The 24,763-nt window shown below is 34.3% G+C and overlaps 1 protein-coding gene across 1 annotated transcript in view; it reads left to right on the forward strand.

Annotated features, from left to right (window-relative positions):
* Positions 1-278: 278 nt before the first annotated feature.
* Positions 279-24,763, forward strand: part of fws (Conserved oligomeric Golgi complex subunit 5 four way stop) — a 72,074-nt gene continuing 47,589 nt past the window's right edge. Inside the window, exons 1-4 of the mRNA XM_089096396.1 lie at positions 279-333; positions 3,839-3,963; positions 10,465-10,663; positions 19,264-19,406. Coding sequence (XP_088952522.1) covers positions 279-333; positions 3,839-3,963; positions 10,465-10,663; positions 19,264-19,406 — 522 coding nt within the window. The remainder of the gene's footprint in view (positions 334-3,838; positions 3,964-10,464; positions 10,664-19,263; positions 19,407-24,763) is intronic.

Genomic DNA, 24,763 nt, shown 5'->3' on the forward strand with positions numbered 1-24,763 from the left:
CAATAGCTCACATATCCTAGATAACTGGTTAAGAAATCCATCCATGTATATAGGAATTGCAAATGAATTTGCCAGTACCCAAAAGAAACTCCCAGTGCCAGCAAAGTCTATTGCACCTACATCCCACCCCTTGGAGTCGGACAATCCCCATAATAAACACTAATTTCTCAGAGTGGACTAAAGAACTTACCCTCATTGCTTTCATCCAGAAAAAAATTGCTGAATTTAATACAATTATTTATAAAAACCATTTTCTAGTTTTTGTTGACTGGTCAAAAATGAATGAGGAGGTCACATGTGGAGCTTTTCTCCCACCCCTTAGTATTGGAATGGGTGAGATGATAATGTATCTATAATATCTGCAGAGTTAAATGCCATAATTATGGCATTAGAGCACCTTATGAATAATCAACCTTTGATTCCTAATTTACAAAATATTATAGTTTATTCTGACTCTGTCAAGCCTAGAGCTGCTGTACTCAGCTTCTCAGCATCAGATGGATATAGACACATTATATTGTCTTAGCATTATTGACACTCTTGCTTCAAGAGGCATAAGAACATAGCTTCAGTATGTTCCAAGCCACTCAGGTATAAGTGGTAACCACCAGACAGACAAAATTGCAAATATTGACCAGCCGAGTGGGAGACCAATCCCCATTAGAGACATTTATCGCTGGAGATTATCGGAAGTAATATTAAATAAGAACAAATCAAATTTATCTCCCTTCTCCAATAAGCACCTTTCTAAAATTTGTCATAGAATTCGGTCTGGCTCAAATGGGCTAACTTCTCAGGCGTCTTTGTATCAGTTTCCTAATTCAAGTGACTAAATTACCTCATCCCCTCTTTGCAGACATTGCAGTATAAAAGATTAAACAGTTGACCATTGCCTATTTGAATATAGTACGCTGTCGTCTGCACATTATACCCTGCAATGTAAACTATTAAAGTGCTTCAAAAACCAAAAAATCTCACTATCAGCTAAGAGTCTAGCAGACCATACCTGCACACAGAGCGCAGAACTTAGTGTATATCCTCTGATAAATAAACTCCTAGAATAAAAAGATTTCAAGATATCTAAGCAGATTCAAGATAAATAAGGAGCAACCATTGCAGTAGCTCATTTCAACTCTCAGTGAGTCAAAAGTAAAAGGGCTAAATAGTTTCGACTGAAAAGCTTACGTTTGCTGAAATAGAAGAAGAAACAGGAAAGTTTAGTGGATGGAATAATTTTAGGAAAATAGTTTGCAAAGTTGGAGAAGATATCATAGGGAGAAAATTAGAAAAGCAGATAAGAATATTAAGCCTCTTCTTGATTGACATCGTTCACCCTGCGAGCAGCAGGGCTGGCTTCGACTGGGCAGCCAATCATAGCCGTCGGAATATTTGAAGGCTGTCCAGTCGTATCAATTGTCCAATCATTGCCACCTCTTTAAAAATGATCCACGCACAAAAAATGCGGCTGGCGATGTAAGTTATACCCTGGGGGTAAATATGGGTCTTGTGGAAGGGAGGCTCGTATAAACTTCAGATAGGGCTATTTTGCTTGTAAAGTGAAAGTTCTAGTTCACTTTTTAAAAGTCATAAAATAAAAGTTCAAAATATTGATAAAATCCTTTTTAATAGACAGTGTATAATAAATTTCACAAAAAATACCAGATATTTCGGTCACATATACAGTGACCGTCATCAGTAGTAAAACTCTGACCGAAATATCTGGTATTTTTTGTGAAATTTATTATACACTGTCTATTAAAAAGGATTTTATCCCAATTTTGAACTTTTATTTTATCGTCATGGAAAGGCAGTGTGGTCTACGAAATTATTTAAGAGTCATAAGAGATTGGAGGGCAACTAGCTCCCCCCCTCCACGCCTTTTTTCCTCAAATGCATCAGATAAAATTTTTTGAGATATCCATGTTGTTAAATATAGGTAAAAGGTCAGATAACAAAAACTCTGGTGTTGACACAACCACCCAGGGACCGGGGGTAGGCGTTGTAAATTATGCCATGGGGGCTTATATGGTTCTTATGGAAGGGATGCTCTTATAAACTTCAGAGAGGGCTCACTTGTTTGGAAAATGAAAGTTCTAGTTCACTTTTTAAGAGTCAAAATAGATCGAAGTGCAATTAGCCCCCCCCCCCCAACCCATGTGCGGATTGGGGTTTTGCGAGTTGCTTATTGTTATGTTGATACTTTGTTTACTTTGATACTTTGTTAACTTTGATCATTTCTTTACTTTGATTCTTTGGTACTTTGATATTGTTACTTTGATACTAGTTTTGATACTCTAATAAAAGTTTGATGTTGAAAAAAACTCTTATTTTGAAATAAGAAGTTTTTGAAAAACTTGAAAATTTTTGCAATCAAAAAACGAACAAAACTAATTAAAAAAAACTTTCCGGAACTTTTCCCCCAATTTTTTCTGAAAGAATTGGGGTTATGTACTAATGCATGGTGTCTTCACTACAAACAAGAGTATGGCTACTTCTTGTTTCCCAAACGGTAAAATTATCATTCTCTTACTTGGACAACGGATTTTTTTACTTTGTACTGTTCTTTTCTTACTTAAGTGTACTCAGAGTCTTAACGTATTATTTTATCCTTTCTTTATTATAATAACTGGAAGAACAAAATTAGAGAACAAAAACAGGCGAGAATAGGATTAAGGATTGGTTGGTAGACCGCGGTCGTTTTTATTGAGTAGGAGTTATGTACTTCTACTGAATGGTGTCTTCACTACAAACAAGAGTATGGTTACTGTCCGTTTCGCTAACGGTAAAAGTATGAGCCTTACTGCGTATTTGGTGCTTTACTAAAAGGAATAATATTACAAATATTTTCTTTTGTTCTTATTATAACATTGAAAGTAAAATGAAAATTGCAGTGAAACCAGGCTAGGATTTACCAATAGGCCCACTAGGCCCTGCGGCTTTCACTGTTCCCGAAGTTTTGGGGAAATTCATGCAAAAACGGTGTGGCAAAATCGCTTGGGCCTAGAGGCGTCAAAGCTTTAAATCCGGCCTAGGTAAAACAAAATCTTGAGCTGGTGAGCTTTCAGCAATTAATATCATTATATATCCAATATTCAGTTTAATTTATTAGTTCTTACCAAAATTGTTAATTTATTTAGGATAAAAAAAAATTTTGAAATAGGGAATTTTGAAAAACTTCAAACTTTGGCAATAAACAACGAACGCATATTATTTAAAAAAAAACTTTCCGAAAAAGAAGTTTTCTATACAAAACTAAAGGCCATATAAAACTGAATATCAGAAGAAATAGAAACCTACAATAACTCAAACTCGAAACAACCGGAAATTATTATTAAAGTTTAACCAATCATAGCAAAAAATTAATATTAAAGATTAGATGAAACCCAAAACGAACAGAAATTAAATAAACAATCATACGAAATAAATAAGCAATAGTTACTAATATAAATGAGTAAATAAATCTTAAAACGAGTGAAACTTAAATTGAATATGCAAATCCAGCTTGAAAGGAACAAAATTCTCTACAAAGAAGAGTTTGGGTTTTGTCTCCTTCTTTCACTATAAAAGTCTAAAACCTACTGCATCATTGGTGCTTTTTGCTAACATTTTACATGAAATCTCAAATAAAACGGGCTACATTTTGCATGAAATTAAACGGGGCTTGCATTTAGTCCCGCTATACTTACCCCCTCCCCCCCCCCGTAATGTGCAAATATTTAGCTCAAATTATATATTCTGTCTATCTCTGAAGCGTTTCAATTATTTCAACCCATATACCTGCAAATTGAATCAACTTGGGTGTATTCTGAATAATTAACAAGTGCCCTTTCTTTTGTAGCATTATCTCTCGTTGAAAGTGGTATAAGCAATGAAGTTTTTTCCAATCACGATGCTCTTATTTCGGATGCTTCACGGATAGAAGGCCTTGAAGAACGATTGGAAATGTTGACCCAGTCATCTAAAGTATGTACTTATTATGTCTACCAAATTTCAATCATCCTAAGTTGGCGGGGCTATACCCGTCTATAATCCTGCAACATCGCTCAGTTCCTTTCAACGTGCCTCCAATCATCCCTCTGCTATCGGTATGCACGGAACAACGTATTATTTGAGTCACCAAAACCCCCTCCCTACCCAGTGGACTACTCATCACCACCTCTTATGGGATGTAAAGCATTATATAGAATTATATTGTTTTATTTTTCCTTAGGGAGGGGGGGATAAGATATTTATTTTAAAAGTTTTCTATCACAAGCCCCGAAGGGCTGAATTCACATTTCGGAATCATAAAACAAAACAAAAATCATAAATAAAGCAAACAACTAAAAAACTGGCAAAAGCAATACAAAAAGCAGCAATAACCATTCATTAGTCAAAAATATTAAGCGGCAAATTGTCAGAAAGTTAAAAATGTAAACCTAAAAAAAAAACTAAAAAAGAGGGAAATAAAATATACGTTAAAAAGGTTAAAAGAACATATAAAAAAGGGAACAGTACGTGGCAGGCGGTGTCTGGTTGGGGAGTGTCTTTTGGGGAAAATGTTTTCCGTGTGAAGGTTAGTATTGCATTTTTGGCGAAACGGAGGCACAACGTTCCTTTCCTAGAAAGTATTGGGCTCCAACCCAATGCCAAAAAAGCTGTATTTTATCAGACATTTCATAGTAGAAATTATAAGTTTTAAGGGGAGAAGGGGCCGAGCTCCTACTTGAAATTCGCCTGGAAGCGGTCTTGACCCCTATCAGCTAGATGAGCTGCCTCATGTAGCTGATAGTATATGTGAAATTCCCTTGTTTCACAATTTTGCCCTTTGGTCCTATTTCCACGACTTGATTTAAGAGGAATTTGAAGGACATAACAGAGTGTACACATATGACCCATGGGTCGCTGGGATGCGTTTAATTATCCATGGATTACGTTGACTCGTGACATGGATTGACATTCATTAAATTTTACGAGCGATATGGGTCTACCCTTACAGTTTATATGGTCACCAACTTATAAGGCAAGTGGTTATAAAATCATAAAGATTTATTTAGAGTAAATTTTAATTTTAATAAAATTTTAATAGAATTTAAAAATTTTAGTAACTAAAATGAGAGAATTAGATATTAAAGGAATATCTCTAGTTAGTTGGTAAAATTCACTAAATAAATATGTTTGATGCATGATCTAGTAGATGCCAGATAATGTTATTATGAGCGATCTCCATGCCTCATCTATTTGTCCATAGAATACACTTTAAACTATATTAAACAGTTCGTGGGAACGAACTGTAAGTAAGGAGTGACTCAGGCTAATAGTAACCCAAACTCTAAGAACCGGGAGTTTTGATAACATTTAACAAATCAAAAGAATTTAGTTTTTATGCTGATTCCAAATATATAACATTTATCAAAAACTACGAGTCTTAAGAAAATTTGCTTGCTTTTCGGAAAAGGGCGCGAAACACTTCGAAAAGGGCAAGTGGTCTTGACGAAAATTACACAGTCAAATTTAGCGTGTCAGAGAAACCAATTGTCAAGGTTTTGTGCTCCTATCTACAAAACTGCGGAATTTTGCATTTTTTGGATGCGTAATTGTTTGTTAGTTTATTCCAGGGGTGTCGAACCAATAATCCTAGAAAATAGGGAGAGTGCTTATTCGAACGAAAATTTGAGTTTTGGTCCCCTTTTAAGTAGCTAAAAAGACTGTGCAACAGGGAAGTGGCTTTTCTGCCACTTTGTGGCATAAAACTACAGTTTCGTCCCAAAGAGGCCAAGTTGCTATCGATGTTAATTCCTGAGACAACCAACCGATTTAAAAGTATCAAAGAGCTGTGTATTGAGCTTCTTGTGTGAGAAGGCCGTAAGGCAACACGATGCCGCATTCCTTTCTCGAAAGTCACGTAGTCCATGCGAGATAAACAGCTAAAATAAACATTTATTTTAAAGGCACTTTTATCTAAGTTGATTCACCTTGATGCTTGGTACCATTTTTTGTTGTTATGTATAATTACGCACTAGTGTGCAAGACGTAAGTTACTACACGTTTATTACCACTGGGTAACCTACCCGGTAATGGTAAGTCTTAGGTCAAGCTTACTGGTAAGTTTCACAAGTAGTAAGTTTAAGTTTTTGTTGAACAAAAATGTTCTCAATTGAAAGAAATTTATCCCTAAGAGAGCTACCACTTCACTAAAATCTGTCACAAAAAAAATTTCATTCATCAGATTCAATGAGTGAGTCATACCCCTTTGAGCTTATGCTGATGTCGCTCTGTTGGATTACCTCTTTTTCATCTGAATAAATGAGACGTTCATAGCAGAGGTCAATTTAATTTGGTGAGTTTTTGAATTTTGACTCGAATTTTTTTAACTGGCTATCTTCAACTATAGAATAAATAATCAGTGAATTATATATCCGGCTATAATGCGGATAGTAAGGCCTATTAATAAAAAATTATTTCCGTCCTGCCAATCTTTGTGCTACATGAAAGAGTCGTTGGAACCTTAGCGGTTTATGTCAATCGATAGAAGGTGTGATATAAATGAGGGTATTCAGGTGCTTTTTGATGATGTGAAACTGGATCAATTAACAGCCTGTCTGAAATTTTTGAATCCAATTTCACTTGGCTGCCACTTCTTTGTAGAAGAGGAAGCTCTTGCTTTGTGGGTCATCCCGTACTTGAATTTGCTGCTGCGGCATTTCCAGGTGTCATCCCGTACTTGAATTTGCTGCTGTGGCGTTTCCAGGCGACTCTACCGTTTTTGCCAGTCTCAAAGGCCGAGGAAAGGAAAATCCACAAGTACCTAGAAAATATGTAGGATATCTGCATATGATCCCGCCCTGGCTGCAGCAACTCTACTTGATCCGGTTTTTGGTGTAAACTCACTGACACAGGATGAGTTAACGGATGCAGTAAGTCGCATCAATGAGCTTGCTAAATTTTCCTACCAATTTTGGAAGGATGGTAATCCATTTACCGAAAGATCGAAAACTGTCTTTGTCGGGGTCTTAAACATAGAACTCTGTTGCTACATCTTCAAAAGTGGCCCATTTTTAACATCATTGTACTTTGAGACTGCAAAAGCTGTCGAATCGGCAGCTTATTGGTGTTTTTTTTTTTTTTTTTTTGCGAAGTTGGTGCTTACGGGAGTGGCTGTAAAAATCTCAACAATTTGTGTTACCCTAGCCTCCTGCGACAGACTCTGGTCAGGTTATGGACTAGTACAGACCCACCGTAGAAACCACACCAAGCATGAAACAGCGAACAAAATTCTAATGGTTCGTCAGTCACTCAATACAAAAAAAAGCATCGCTGGGCAGCTTCAAAAATGCCTAACAATCTACGTGAAACCCTTCATTTGGACTGTACCTGAAATATTGGTGATGCGGGGTGATGGCTCCCTTCTTGTTGCAGAAATGTTTTCTTTTGTAACTTAAAATATTTTATTCTTATGCTTACCAGCACAAAATTTAGAGTGTTATGGGGGGGGGGGGAGGGGTTCATCAGTGTCGTTAGCAAATTTTCCAGGAACGGGAGTTACTAGCCTGAGAAATGGGACCCTTCTTTGGAAAAGGGGGAAAACTTCCCCTAGAAGGTGAACAAATAAACTTTCTATTGGGGATAAATCCCTTTATTTAGACAGTGAAAAAATAGGTACAAAAGTCCAGATAATTCGATCACATATACAGCGACCGTCTTCAGTAGAAATACTAAAATAATAGAATTTAAACTAGCATATTTACACACAAAAAAATCAATAACTTTTCGGGTCATTCACAAAATAATGAACTTCCGGATTATTCAATAGATTATTTTCAGAGAGTAACAACACCTAACTAAAGGTGTTACGTCGAAAATACACTAAAAGGCGAGTGATCTTAATGAAAACTAGACCGTCGAATTCAGTATGCAAGATAACTCAATTTCAGAGGTTTCGATCCCATTACACAAGTGTGAAATTTTTTATTTTTCGAGAAATATGATCAAGGGTGGGTATTTTCTTCTTTTTTTCCAAGCATGATCGTATCAAAGCAATGGTCCTAAATTTTGGAAGAAGGTTCATTAGAAAAAAAATTAAACGTTCTACTGACTTTTTTAATTAGCCGGTAAGATGGAGAAAAAAAACAACATTTTCTGCCATTTTGTAGCCTAAAAGATAACTTTAGCCCAAGGTATGCCAATCATGATTGACTGTCTAGGAACCTGTTTGACGCTTGAATCAATAGAAGATTTGAATGACTCAATCATTTTGACCAAAAGCAGTGTGTTAGATCAGCTTCGGTCGAGATTGAAGGTTGATTGAAGCAAACGTCAATCGATTGACGGGAACTTTTGATCAAAATGATTGACCGTCTTGAGCCTCCTTAAAGATGCACTTAGTCCATGTAAAAAATAACCGGTTTATATAAAAAATTGTAAGGCTTCGTTATTTATTTTAGGCTTAATAAAATTATTCACAATAATGTATAATTACGTATCAGCCATTGTGGAGGACGTCCACTAGATCGTTGTGTAGGTGGAGGGAATGTGCCTAAAAAATTTGCGTTTATTCCCGAATTCCCTAATTTTCCCTGGGCCTTTAGATAAATATATAAGAAGATTCAGGGGAAGGGGGAGGTGTAGAAATTGATTTATAATCCCTCTTGATTACCAGTACCTATTCGGATTACCTATTCGGGGATGATTTGGTTCTGTTTGGCCCCCAATGGATGGGCAAAGATTTATTTTCAGATTAATTTTAGTTTATATTACTATTCTGTTATAAATTCAGTTTGTTTTAGTTTCAGTAATTTTTTTTTAATGTTTCAGTGTTTTGGCCGTTAATGACGATTGTCAAGTTTATGATTGAATATTAGTAACTTTTTTTTTAATTCTGTGTCTATATTTCGTAATAGTGGTGGTTCTAGTTGTTTTGAAAATTTTAAGATTTTGAAAACTTGTTTTGAAATTTCCAAAATTAGGAAACATATATGGCTTATAGATGTTGTCAAAATTTTGCAAAATTTATCTAATTGATGAGATAAGATAGAGAAGATATATTTCAAATATAAAACAACAGTCATTCAATAAATAAAACTTGTTTTATTTACTACATTGTTGGCCCAAATAGGGCCGTAATACAAAAAAGCAAAAATTATGAGATATCAGTTTAGAGATGAGATTGGTCTAGAATTAACGAAAAGTTTACTTAGCTTCCCATTTTCAGAGGTAATGAGAGGACTAACTTCTATGTAGTCCATGCAAAATGGACGGCTTTTATAGTCCATTAATACCAACAGCTACCATTTTAATGGTAGCTACCATTAGCTTCCCATTTTCAGAGGTAATGAGAGGACTAACTTCTATGTAGTCCATGCAAAATGGACGGCTTTTATAGTCCATTAATACCAACAGCTACACAATAGGCCTGTTTTTTTCACTCATCAATGTGCTAAGATCTTACATCTTTTGTCAGAAAACGCTTAAAAGTGAAATCTTTGAACAAAGATCTTACATCTTTGGCCGTTTTTGTGCAAACGCCTTTCATCATTCTGCTCTGATCAGTGGTCTGAGAACATTGATGAGTTGATCATCAAAGTTCTCTCATCATTATTCTATATGGCAGAACAATGGAGGCCTTTACACTTTTTGCTAAATCAGTGAGCTGTAAGATCTTAGAACAAAGATGAGTTAAAAAACGATAATCTTTGCAGAAAGATGTAAGATCTTAGATGTAAGATCTTAGTGCTAAAAAACGGGCCTAATATTGCATAGTTGTGGACCAACTACTATGTGAGGGGCTAATGAATCTTTGTGTATGTAGTGGGGGGGGGGGTGAAAATTCCCCGGACACGCTCAAATTTCGTAACTTTTCTCTAAAGATGCTTCCAGTCAGCAAGGTAGGGGAAGGAGATTACCCTCTAATTTACCTTCATTTGGAGGCTAATCACAAGAAAGGCTTCATGACCAGTAAACGAGGGGGAATGTGAAACGCACTTTTAAACGTAAAACATTTAAACACATACCATTTAGAACCTCCACTCATAAACAGAAAAAAAAGACAGAGGGATAGAAGAGAGAGAGGGAAAGGGAGATAGAAAGAGAGCGAAATTTGTCATTTAATAGAGCAAACCTACACCTGAGACCCAAAAGGCGTGTTAATTTTTCGTCTAATTTTTTTCAACAATCATTAATTTGATCAATAATAGCCTTCTTGTATGAATGTTAAAGCTAGTTTAAGATGTTAGTGTGGGAGGGGATAGGATGAGGTCTCTAGTTTCAAAGAAATGGCTTGAAAGTCTTGGGAAAGTTTGGTCACATAAATGGGGAGATGTCTGTTATATATCCTGTCTCACCCCTCCCAATTAGGCTACTTTGAAAAGTGTCTTACCTCATCTTCTTCTCTAAATGCGCCTTGTTCTCAATCTTGTTGATCTCAATCTTGTTCTAAATAATAACTAATTATTTGTATTTATTTTGAATGGTTTCCTTTTTCGCTAGAAACTTCTGGATGAAATTTCTGCTATAAGAAATCGACTGCAAGAGCCATATAATATTCTAAAAACTCAGGTGTTAACAGTGGGTCGACTTCAAGTAACATGTGATACGCTGCGTGACCTCTCTTGGTATTTAGAACTTCTCTTACAACTTGAAAACGAAACCAACTTAGTTAGGCAAGCTGAAATCTTGGCTGAAATTGGTACGTAAATTGAAACATCTAAATCGTAGATATGCGAGTATATGTATATATGTATATATGTGATATGTAGATATGTGAATATAACGCTCAAAATTTAGGACAGATGTACCAGTGTGATCTACACCAAGCCAATTCCATTCATTTATTTATTATTATAAAATCTAACTTAAATGCAATAATATACAACAGAAAACGAAAATGTAAAACAAAAAGGATAACATATACGCCATTAAAATTGCCGTTAAAAATTTGTTTTTTCTTTTTCATAAAGAAGAAAAATTCATAAAAGATTTTAAGCTGAACTGGCCAACAATCACAAAGAACAAAGAGAGAGAGAAAACTCAATGAACAAACAAACAAACGAGACTACGGGCAGTTAAAAAAAAGACAAAAAACTAAAACAAAATTTCAAGCGAAATTTCGCCTGTATAAAACGAGGCGTCTTCAGTGCAGAAGAAACAAAGACAAAAAACTAAAATCAAATAAAAACCACCACCAATATTAATAAAATACAATTGTCGCAACTGATCCACATAGGTCACTGTCACTAATAGAGTTACTTCGATGAGAACACCAAAGCAACATAAGCTTATTTTAGTTTTTTGTCTTTCTTTCTTCTACACTAAAGACGCCTCGTTTTATACAGGCGAAATATTCGCGTCGTTTGGGTTTTTTGGCTTTTCTCTACTGGCCATAGTCTCGTTTATTTGTTTCTTCATTTAGTTTTTCTCTCTTTGTTCTTTAAAAGAATTCATCAAAACAATTCACAGAAATATATGGGGCGGGGGAGAGGGGGATCTTTGAATGCATTTTCCAAAATCTAGAGGGGGATTGAGAATCAAATAAAAAAAAGAATGCAACATTTTAACTCGTGCATTTGTTCCCAAGCATATGCTAACATACATATTTTCTTGCCTCCCCCTAGATTTTAGAAAATGTTTTTCTGGGGTATTCTCATAGAAAAATGCCTTTTCGCCCCTTTCCTCCCTATATTTCGTGAATAGGCGCTGCTGACACCAATTTGAAAACAAAAAACATTTTTATTCTTTAGGGTACAAAAGCAGAATATCTCACTTTACAACCCAAATCTTCTACCCAAATATATTTTAACTTACGAAAATATAGTAATTGTGAACCAAAACGTTTTTTGCACTAATTCGCAAAGAGGAAAGAATTTAATTGATTTTGCGTACGGAAAAGCACAATTGAGATGCTTCAGTGTATAATTGGACCTCCTGTAGATATATCACCTTTTATATTTTTTATTGTTGTTTTTCTCAGATGAAGGGAAATGTTTTATAAAAGTTAAAGGACAAAGAAAAAGGAAAAGGGTTCTTGAGGAATCAAAAACTAAATATAACTCTTTACATGTAATTGGCCCACTCGTAGATACATAACCTTTTTGCTTTTTTTTTGTAAAGCAGTTTGTTGCAAATTGAATGTTCATTGCTGTAAAACGTACTTTCAAACTTCAAGCCGAAATTCAGAAAATTGCATAATTTTGTTTTTAATTTGTTTTAATTGTATTTTTGCTCACTAACTCAGACATGTTGTGTGTGATATTTAAGATATATGGGAAACATGTATATGTTTAGAGACATACGAAACAAACCAAACATAATATGTTATTACTGTGCCGTTTAAAAGTTTTACATAAATTAAGACAGTAGATGGGGTTTTGAATATTGCATTAAAAGCAGTTTTTTTAATGCATGGAAAAAGCGACGATATTTTAAGATCAACCAGAGAACACATTAGGGAAGGGGGAATACCACTTGCTTCAGCACTCCTGACAAGCGGAATTAAATATAGTACACTAGTTACTTGAAACTTAATCATGACACTGTTTTTTCTTCTTTTTTTTCCTTAATTTTTCAGTCTGGTACATTAAGCAAAGGGCTAATTATATATTATTAAGGGGGTAGAAAGGGAAGTACCCCCATCTGCAATTTTTTAAGTTTTTGTTGTTTTAAGTCTTAGTCCCTCTTCACTTGTATCTAAAAAACTTCTTTTCCTCCTTTTTTTTTTATAAAAATTCAAAAAAAGTATTGTAATTTTGAAGAACAGTTAGGACTGCCAAACTGCTTGTTGGGTTGGGGCTTCTAAAGTCTGACGACTAAGACCTACTCTGATGCTCAGGTTTGTCAAAGCATCCTAAAGGGCTGTTGAAACAGATATTTAGGGGGGCTGGAGTAATTCCCTATTCCCTATGTTTCTTGTTCCCATGTATAGTTGTAAATTGTTTTACAACTGTATCAAGTATCTCTTATGTTAACCTAATGTAAAAACATCGCCAGGAATTCCTAATTCTTCCCAGACTCTTTCCCAATTCTTATTACCATCGATTTGAGACGACTATCCCTGAAAAAAAACTACCCCTGACTATCCCTTGCCACCCCCAAACGACGCCCCAGGCAAGAGTCACTCTTTACTTACAGTCTGTTACCACAAATTATTTAATTTCAGCAATGTGAAGCATATTTGAGCTAATCTTTAAATTACAAAAGTAATCAAATGATAAATATTTTTATCCTATATACAATCTATATACAGGATAGTACATTTTCCCCAGACTCTTTCCCAATTCTTATTACCATCGGTTCGAGACGACCATCCATGAAGAGGGGTCCTTATCTGGATAGTCAAAAGGCATGGGATGTATAATATTCTTTTCTCCACATTATTTGGGGGGCAACTGACCCCCCCCCCCTTGCCACCCCCAAACGACGCCCCTGGCAAGAGTCACTCTTTACTTACAGTCTGTTACCACTAATTGTTTAATTTCAGCCATGTGAAGCATATTTGAGCTAATCTTTAAATTACAAAAGTAATCAAATGATAAATATTTTTATCCCATATACATTCTGTATACAGGATAGTACATTCTTCCCAGACTCTTTCCCAATTCTTATTTCCATCGGTTCGAGACGTCCATCCCTGAAAAAAAAAACGAAAAAAGCAAGAGTGATTGCGTAAGAAGGAAAATACAAAACATTCATTATTAGAGAGGAGGTATTGAAAAGTCAAAATGTTGAGAATTTGGGAGACGAAAAAAAGGAGTAAATAACAACGGTAAGTAATAAAAAATAAGAGTAATAACAAGAGTAATAAAAAGTAATAATATAAGAGTAAAAAACAAGAGTAAGAGTGATTGTATAAGAAGAAAAATACAAAAATTTTCGTTATTAGAGAGAAGTCGCTGAAAAGTCAGAGTATTGAGAATTTGAGACGAAAAAAAAAGAGTAAACATAAGAATGCATAATGAAACACATAATATTTTTTTTTGTTTTTTATCCCTAGAGATAAGAGATAGTAATTTTTTGAGTAGATGGAAGGAGGTCGGTTACTAGAGAGCATCCATTTTTTCAAGAGCATTTCGCTTAGTTTGGCATTTGAGTTTTTAGTACTAGTAGGTTCGGTATTGTTTATTTTTGTTCTCGTCGGTGTACAATTGTTTCATGATTTTTATTTTCTTTCTTTATCTTTTATATCCTTCCCTTGATTTTTTCTCTCGAATTTTTTATTTTGATTTTTTTTTTAATTTACTGATTGATTTTTTATTTCCTTCTCTTAATTCCAAGAAGCTTAATTTTGAAACGAAACTGTGCATCCAAATTATTGTAAAAGTTCTGTTTGACTGTCCTATAGAGCCGCGTTTTCAGGCTCAGCGGGTTCGAACACGGGTTGTTCTCGTCTAGTTTCAAGTTTTTCGTCTAGTTTCAACGGGTTCGAAGTTTCAAGCCCGTGTTTGATGCACTGATGCACAACGCTTGATGCACTAGACGAGAACAACCAGTTTTCGAACCCGGGTTGTTCTCGTCTATTGCATCAATCGTTGTGCATCAGTGCATCAAACACGGGGTTGAAACTTCGAACCCGCTGAAACTTGACGAAACTAGAAGAAAAACTAAAAACTTGAAACTAGACGAGAACAACCCGTGTTCGAACCCGCTGAGCCATGAACAACCCGTCTTCGAACGTGGGTTGTTCTCGTCTAGTGCATCAAGCGTTGTGTATCAGTGCATCTAGTGCATCAAACACGGGGTTGAAACTTCGAACCCGCTGAAACTAGACGAAAAACTAGAAACTTGAAACTAGAAGAGAATAAACCGTGTTCGAACCCGCTGAGCCCGAAAACGCGACTTAGAACTCGTGGAAGCTATAATTTCCTGAACCTGTTCTTGTGCTGTGGGATTATAACAAAATATTCCAATAATGACTATTAATTATAAAAGAATATAAAAATATTGCTTCGACTAGAAGTGTAACGTTATAATTTTACTTAAAACCCTTTTGCAAGGCCGTATCCAGGGGGGGGGTGCCCGGTTTGACCCCCCCCCCCCCCAAATTTGTGACTGAGTCGAAAATTAGTCTAAAAAGTACGTGTAAAGACAAAACCACGGGATGTTAGACAAAGTCCACGGGAAAAAATCCGGTAACCCCCCCCCTCCCCCCGAACAAAAATCCTGGATCCGCTCTTGCCCTTTTGTTTCCTTTAATGATTTTTATTTCCTTCCCCTATCTCTTATATCCTTCCCTTGATTTTTTTCCTTCTTAAATTTTTTGATTTTCTTTTATTTCCTACTTGATTTTTTATCTCTTTCGCTTAATTCCAAGAAATGTGATTTTGAAACCAAAATATACATCCAAATTGTAGTAAAACTTTGATTTGATTAGATTGTGGAACTGGTGGAAGGTATACTTTCTCGAACCTTTTTTTGTGCTCTGGGAGTGTAACGACATATTTAAGTAGCGAATATCAATTATAAAAGAATATAAAATTGTTCCTTTGGCTAGGAATTTAAAGGTATAATTTTACTTAAAACCCTTTTATCTCCTTTAAATGTTATTTATTCCCTTCCCTTGTTTTTATTCCTTCTTGATTTTTTTCATTTTCGATTTTCTTTTTATTTCCTGCTTGATTTTTTATTTCCTTTCCTTAATTCCAAGAAATTTAATTTCAAAACCAACATTTTTCATTCAAATTGTAGTAAAAATTTGTTTGACTACCTTATGGAACTCGTGGAAGGTATACTTTCGTGAATCTTTTTTTGGGCTCTGGGAGTATTACGACATTATCAAATGAATAATTATAAAAGAATATGAAAATATTATGTTGACTAGAAATTTGAATTTATAATACTACTCAAAACTTTTTTCCTTGTTGTGTATTTGGTTTTACGATTTTCTATGGAAATGAATCATGGTTAACATGTATTTTTTAGACGCGTTAAAGTATTATTATAGGTAGCGTTGTCTGCAACTCTTCAGATCAATTTTGCAAGTTAATTAAAACTATTGTGGAAGCCTTTCAATGCTTGTCGGTCATCCAAAGTATGTTTCATTTTATAAGTAATTGCGCCGCTTTCATCGATTGCTCGCGTAATTAGAATCAGCAGAAAATATAGCGAATTTTAATATGCTCCTGCAATTTATTATAATTTATTATATGTTATAATAGTCGTTGGGGTCGCGTATGGGGGAGGGAGGTGAGGGTCCCATCTCGAATGTTTTCAGCCTGTCGTAAAAAAAAATTGCGTCGGTAAAATAGAAGCGCCACTTTTTACTGGCTCCAAAAAATTTTGATTAGGGTATTTTTTTGTGTCATTTTAACTAGGGTAATTTTTTAATTATGGTAATTTTCTTATTTGCAATATCAAGTAATTTTATGATATACAATTTTTATGAACCATGTTTTGGGTCGCTTTCGTTTTAATCACGTAATACCCGAATTTGAAAACAATCTATAGCTTAATTTTGCCTCACTAAGAGGAGCAGAGGGGTGCTGCAATTTTTACGGTAAGAAGACTATATTTAGGATAAGTTTTGAATGGCAAATTCAATTATACCTCATTTTTCTTAATTCTATTGATTTTATCTCAGGATTAGCCTTAATACATGGTTAATAATTGCTCAAGTATTAGGCGTGGTGGAGGTAGACCTAGGTATTTAAACAAATCTGTAATGCATTATTGCATTACAGATTTATAATCTGTAATGCATTAATTATATCTATAATTAATGCATAATCAATGCATAATCTGTAATTAATTAATTACTAGAACATAACTGAACAGCTTATACTCAATTAATCAGTGCTGATTCAGGTTCAAGAACAAATACCTCAGATATTGTTTGTTTAGTTTTTAAATTGACAAAAAAAAGTGATGCAATTAAAAGGGATCAATCACTTACATAACGAAATACCAAATACAATCTATAAAGAAGAACTTCATCAGCAACTCAGTTCATGCAAGAAAATTGACAACAGATGACAAAGATAAACAACAATACACAATAACAATACACAAAACAATAACAATAACAACAATACACAATAACAATACACAAAACAATAACAAAAACAACAATACACAAAACAATAACAAAAACAACAATACACAATAACAATACACAAAACAATAACAATAACAAAAACAACAATACACACTAAAAATTCTGGTCTTGGAGTACCCACAGAACAAAGTGACGAGAAGTTTATTTGGGATTTCTTGCCCAAAGAATGTGCCATACAACAGGTAAGCTTTATTCACCAATATCAGCAAAATCAGTCGGTAAAAGTGGCCTACTAGTCGGTAAATTCCATTCGCCCCGCCCCTCCCCCAAGCATTTTGACTATTGACGCATCTTATAATAGCAGATATATTTTTAGTATATTTTAGTTGATTTATTATAGTTTATTTGTTATTGTGATGATTCTATTCATTATTGATAATTATATTTTCGGATAAATTGTAATTTTTCAAATGTTTTGGCAATTTATCAAATTAAATATCTTGATTATGTTCACCATTTAATTATATATTAAGAGTATTTCAGCATATAGACAATTTCATAAGTATTATAAAAAAACAACTTTAAGGTGGCACGATAAGCAACAAAAATCACTGACAGAGTGAAAATCTTCTTAATTGTGCATATACAGTTTCTTAGGCAAAGGGTGCATTCCCGGTTGTAACCTTAGTAGCTTTACACTAACTACAAAAGTATTTTAAGTTGACATCCACCAGGAAGGCGGTGAAGTAATTAAGGGTTTATTGGGCCTGTAAGAACATAAGCTTAAATAGTATCCATCTCTCTTTCTCTTTAATAATATTTTCAACATGTTTTAGTCTGATGCTAATATTGATGATAGTAATGATGCAGATTTTCTTCGCTAAAGATTTAGTACAAAAACAAATTCAAAGCTATTTTTATGTCGTTTCAGCTATTACGGCAATGTTAGCTGGAACAAACAAGTGATGTTTTAGCAACTTTTAGTTTCTATTTGTCGAACCTGGAATGCAATCAAACATATGGGCAAAGGAGCTGGGTTTTTGAAAAATTGTGGTATATTTATATATACATATATGATTTAGATTTAGCTCTGGTTTAGCTGTGGCTAGGAAATACATATTCGATGGTGTACTTATAATTGATTAAATGGATATTCGATGGTGTTTTGTTAATTAAAACATGTACTTCCCAAACCTAACATCATTGGCATGCCTCACCCGGTTTGACACCCGAAATTCCATTGTACACAGTCTGTACTGTATGTATGTCCGATCAAAAACCGAATATGCTTGTCCTGTTTTACCCGCAGGTCTAACTGTCCAAATTGAAAACCTTGAAAATATCCAGAAGTAGGCGTGAATATATTGTAGGCGTCAGATAGCCAGCAGCTATCTGAAAGGCGCTACGATCTTGCAATGCGTTTTGGGGTAAAATTTGCCTAAACTCTGACGCCCATCGTAAAATTTTACTGGATTTCCAAGAACCACAAAACAAATGGAACTTGGGAACTTGGGAGCTTGGTTGGGGAAAAAACTCGCAGATGAGCCCTTACTTTGTCATGCCAATTCCTTTGCCCTCCAAATCGAAAGACAACAAAACGGTAACTATCATCCTCTGTTCCGCTCTTTGTGAACCACTACAATGATGACGTAATACCTTAAATGATGACGTAATACCGTAAAATTTTTGACGTAATACCTTAAATTAGTATATTTTTTTTTTCATAAGACAACGCCCCCTTTCTATGACGAACAAATGAAAGTTCAAATGGCTATAAGTCCTTTTACAAAAAAAATCCGGATATTGCTACCACATACACCAGTGGTCATCATCAGCAGATAAACTAAAGTATTGCAATTAAAACAAACCTCTTTATACAGGAAAAAACTATTACTTTCCGGTCACAAATTACTTCCGGTTCATTCACTAGACCTGTCTGGGAGAATTCATTAACAGGGTTCATTCTAAGTTTTGAGTTGTAAATTTTCTTCTTTAATATTGCCTAAATACGTATAAGTTGAATTTCTAATTAAGGTGGCAGAAACTTCTTCTTCCAATTGCCAAATTTAAGATTTTATTCGTTCGTAATACTGTGTAATGTTTTGATAATTCACTTTTATATTTATTCGGTGTTATATTTTCCTATCGCATGACTTCCGCTGCTAACTGTGTGCTGTTATGGCAATAAAGAGTATTTAATTATTATTTATAAAGCTTAGCTTTAATATTATTTAGAAGTCTATTTAGTTATCTTACTGTGAAAATATTTTAGTTTAAAAATTCTATAAAGTTTATTGTTTTAGACAGTGTTTGCTCAAAGAAGACTTTAGATGATTTAAATGCTTACACAGATACTTGTCAAACTGTTGCTGCTTGGCACACTAAAACAGAACAAGAGGCAATTCAACGCCTAGAAGCAGCGTTGAAAGATGGCGCTGTTAACAAGGTAACAAAACATCAAAGTATTTTAAGACCAAGAGTGATTAATTAAGTAGAATTCATTAAAAACTAATTAGCAAATTCGTTTAGAATTGTCAGAAAATTTGTAAGGATGAAATTGAAAGAATTATTTATCAAAAAAGATTGTATAATATATAGTGGTACTTGCATGATGTAGGCCCTACCTAATGTTCTTCTAATATGTTTCTCTGACGCTCAATCCTAATGATATACCAAAGTAAGATAAAATATGATACTTTAGAAACAAATTTGAGCTATGTATTTGCACATTAGGGGGGGGGGGTAAACTATAGCGGGTCCGCATGCCTAATGTGTTAGGTACAATTATTATGCATATTATGTAGTAAGAATTGTTTTCCAGCTTCACACTGTCAAGATACTTTACCCCCACCCACCTTCCTAATGTGCAAATATATAGCCCAAATTTTATATTTTCCATCTATTCTGTCACTTCTCTTTCTCTTGTCGCATGCTAAGATGAAAGAAACTAACAAAAAAAAGGTTCTATAATGTGTCAATGAATGAACAACTTCAGCGGTAGGTCGTTTATCATACAAGTGCCTATATAGCTGTACAGGGATTCAAGGGACATATGTAAATATATGTCCCTACAGCTTTAAAATTGCTTCTACAGCTTTAAAATCAATTGTCCTATTCCAACATATATTATCTAGTACAAACCTTAGACGTTAAAATTGCATTATGGCCAAACCGCACAGTCTGCAAAATTTTCCATTTATGCTATTTTATTTCCCCCCCCTATGTTTTATAATTACAGCCACAGAAAGATTAAACAACTTTTCTGTTAGTTAAGTTTTGACATTTTAAGCAACACGAGGAGTTGAGTGAAACAGAACAATTGATGCTGCCATGTGAATTTTGGTTGCTATTTGAACTTGCAGGAAATTTTTCTTATCGTCTGACAGAGTTTATCGAAAAAAAGGCTTCTTTCATTGCCCATGCACAAGAAACCCATCTCTGAGGTTAATTCCAGCTGCCGAAGTGAAATCGGATTTCTATCACAACCTAGCTTAAACAGTCTATCGTTGAACCGTTTCCCACCGATATTCGAAACTTAAGTTGATTATTGGTATGGATTTACTTCGAGATACTATTTTTTTTCACGAGTTACACATTGTAAGTTTCATGAGTCATGAATAAAAAAAAATCCCTTTACACCTAATTTGGACCAATGTAGCCATTTTTATTATTTCTCTTTTTTATTATTTTGCTGTTTGATCCTAAAACAATTTAATTACTTTTTAGCATTTTAGTTCTTAACTAAGGATTATACTATCACTCAAGTCTCATACTTTTATAGTTGAAGAAGTTTTAACGTTGGCTTAAGTTATAGCAGCCCTAAATATCCTCTTCGAAAGTTGTCCCAACTTGGTAATATATAATGCAGAAGTGCACATAAAGCTGTTATGAAATTATTATCCCTACCTTTCAACTGCTTCTACCTCCACCTGTAGAGGTAACTGTATCTAAGCTTATAGGACTTATAGGGCTAGGAGAGTCCGTGAGTTAAATCGACTAGAAAATGCAAAAAAGATCGTCATATTTTTAATCTTTGAGTAAATTTGTTTAAGATCATAGGAAACATCTTTGACCAGGCTTTTTTCGCTGAAGAGGCCTGGTTCAAAACCTGATTGGTTCTTTTGTATGAAATTTTAAGCCAATGAAAAGAATGATAAGCTTTATATGATGGACAAGGTCTAATTCCATTGGTCTGGCTACTTAGTATTTTTTGTGTTGCTGCTTGTTGTTGTATTTTTTTTTCGTGTATCAAGTTCTCAAGAGGAGGGTAAAAAATGCTTTTACTTTTTTTGACTTGAATATGAATAAGATTAAAAAATAAAATTAAAAAAAAACTCAAAGTGAGCGTTAGTATAAGAAAAAACCTCATGACTTACCATAACTTAAGTGTTAAAACTAGAATCTTTTATTCGAGTATTTTTTTATAACTCCCGTTCTTTCTTTTTTTATATTCATTTGTATTCGTCTGACTTTACTGATTTCTGAGTATGAATTTGTCATTTGCGAAATTACTGTCTTTTGACAGTAATTGCCTTCGCAAATAATTCTTCATATTATCTCTTCATATTGACACAGCACGTACAAATATTTTTTCGGACTTTTTAGTGGATTGAATCGTTTGATAAGGTTGAAAAACTGGACATAAGACTTAAAAATAAATTTAACAAGTGTCACATGGCGCTACGTTCGTGCAGAAGTGGTTCCATGCACAATAGCCGTTTTCCCATCGGACTCTATACAGTTTCTGTTTTAAGCTCATGTATGATGAAAGTTGAGTGGCTGTGTTGGAATAATTCAACTGAGCTGTTGAAAAATGTATCTGTTAAAAAAGTCTTTCTACCCAATTTCTTGTTTTAGAAGCAGTATATGTTTTTACAGATAAAATCAGGCAATTTGTTGTGAACGGTAAAAAGTGCGTGCGCGGTAATTCCATGCATGTACAATTCATTAAGTTTAATGTCACCCGTCAAAAGTTACGAGCCTGGGGAAATTTTTTATTTTTTGAAAAATCACGGATGTGTGTTTATTTGTTTTCTTCCTCAGAGGCGATCGTATTGAACCAGTGGTCTTAGAAGATAAGTAGACTGCTTGTTCAAATGTAAATTACAAGTTCTAGTTCCTCTTTTAAGTGACCAAAAAGATCGGGGAGTAATTGAACCCCCCCCCCCGGGCCCCATTTTTCCCTAGTGGCATCTGATCGAAATTTTTGAGATAGCCATTTGGCTCAGCAAAGTTGAAAGGTCCAGTATTATGCTTCTGAGAATGACATGACCCCCACAGTCCCCGAGGAAAGAGCTGTAAGCTATGCAATTCGCCCATTGTTTGCATATACTACTTGTTATCGGGAAACATACGAAAATTTTTTGGGCGCGGTGTTTCCTGATTTTGAAAGTTTCTTTTTTTTGGACTTCATGAAAATTTCTGTTTATGGACTACAATATAAATTTCAGATACATTTCTGAAAGTGCGACTGAAATTAAAATAAAACATTTTGCCTCCCATCTTAGGTCGTTATACTTGAAAGTCATAATTTTCTAAGACTTTTTGTTTGGCTGTTTCAAAATTATAAAGCTTTTATGGTAGCATCACACTGTCGTCTGTGTTGATATGTTAAACCATCAAAATAAGTTAGCATAAGTTAAGTATTACTGCATATGGAGGTATGTTTATTCAAATTTGAATTCCTGACTTTTCTAATTTACTAAGATATATGGTTGTGTAATTTTCCACATAACGAATTCGTACAATTAGATTTTATTTCCAATGTCCTTGGTTGTTTCCACTGAAAGAATTCGGACAATTAGATTTTATTCTCACTATCCCTGGTTGTTTCCAATTCAAAAATTCGTACAATTAGATTTTATTTCTACTGCCCTTGGTTGTTTCCACTGAAAGAATTCGGACAATTAGATTTTATTTTCACTGTTCCTGTTTTTTTCCACTGAAAGAATTCGGACAATTAGATTTTATTTCCACCGTCCCTGGTTGTTTCCACTTCACAAATTCGTCCAATTAGATTTTATTTCCAATATCCTTGGTTGTTTTCACTTAACGAATTCGAACAGTTATATTTTATTTCCACTGTCCTTGGTTGTTTTCACTTAACGAATTCGAATAATTATATTTTTTTTCCACTTTTCTTGTGTTTTTTTTTTCACATAGCAAATTCGGACAATTAGATTTTATTTCCACTGTCCCTGGTTGTTTCCACTTCAAAAATTTTTTATAATTAGATTTTATTTTTACTGCCCTTGGTTGTTTCCACTGAAAGAATTTGGACAATTAGATTTTATTTTCACTGTCCCTGGTTGTTTCCACTTAACAAATTCGTCCAATTAGATTTTATTTCCACTGCCCTTGGTTGTTTTCACTTAACGAATTCGTACAATTAGATTTTATTTCTACTGTTCTTGGTTGTTTTCACTTAACGAATTCGAACAATTAAATTTTATTTCCACTGTCCTTGGTTGTTTGCACTGAAAGAATTCGGACAATTAGATTTTATTTTCACTGTCCCTGGTTGTTTCCACTTAAAATTTTTTTTATAATTAGATTTTATTTTTACTGCCCTTGGTTGTTTCCCCTGAAAGAATTTGGACAATTAGATTTTATTTTCATTGTCCCTGGTTGTTTCCACTGATTAAATTCGTCCAATTAGATTTTATTTCCACAGTCTTTGGTTGTTTTCACTTAAAGAATTCGAACAATTCGACTTTCTTTCCACTGTCCTTGGTTGTTTTCACTTAACGAATTCGAATAATTAGATTTTATTACCACTATCCTTGGTTGTTTTCATTTAACGAATTCGAACAATTAGAGTTTATTTCCACTGTCCTTGGCTGTTTCCACAGAAAGAATTTGGACAATTAGATTTTATATTCACTGTCCCTGGTTGTTTCCACTTCAAAATTTTTTTATAATTAGATTTTATTTCTACTGCCCTTGGTTGTTTCCACTGAAAGAATTTAGATTTTATTTTCATTGTCCCTGGTTGTTTCCACTTATCAAATTCGTCCAATTAGATTTTATTTCCACAGTCCTTGGTTGTTTTCACTTAACGAATTCGAACAATTCGGCTTTCTTTCCACTGTCCTTGGTTGTTTTCACTTAACGAATTCGGACAGTTAGAATTTATTTCCGATGTTCCTGGTTGTTTTCATTAAAAGAATTCTTACAATTAGATTTTATTTGTACTGCCCTACATCATTTCCACTAAAAAAAATTCGGACAATTAGATTTTATTTTCACTGTCCCTGGTTGTGTCCACTTAACAAATTCGTATAATTAGATTTTATTTGTACTGCCCTGGGTTGTTTCCGTGTTTTCACTTAACGAATTCGCACAATTAAACTTTATTTTCACTGTCCTTGGTTGTTTCCACTGAAAGGATTCGGACAATTAGATTTTATTTTCACTGTTCCTGGTTGCTTTCGCTTAACGAATTCGAACAATTAGATTTTATATCTACTGTCCTTGGTTGTTTTACTTAACGAATTCGAACAATTAGATTTTATTTGTACTGTCCTTGGTTGTTTCCACTTAGCGAATTCGGACAATTAGATTTTATTTTCACTGTCCCTGATTGTTTCCACTTAACAAATTCGTATCATTAGATTATATTTGTACTGATTTTGGTTATTTCCACTGAAAGGATTCGTCCAATTAGATTTCATTTCCACCGTCCTTGGTTGTTTTAACTTAACGAATTCGAACAATTAGATTTTATTTCCACTGTCCTTGGTTGTTTTTACTTAACGAATTCGAACAATTAGATTTTATTTCCACTATCCTTGGTTGTTTTCA

Source organism: Artemia sp. Qi Xiang Cuo, chromosome 11 (assembly GCF_049724085.1).
Source record: "Artemia sp. Qi Xiang Cuo chromosome 11, ASM4972408v1, whole genome shotgun sequence".
NCBI classification, from domain to species: Eukaryota; Metazoa; Arthropoda; class Branchiopoda; order Anostraca; family Artemiidae; genus Artemia; species Artemia sp. Qi Xiang Cuo.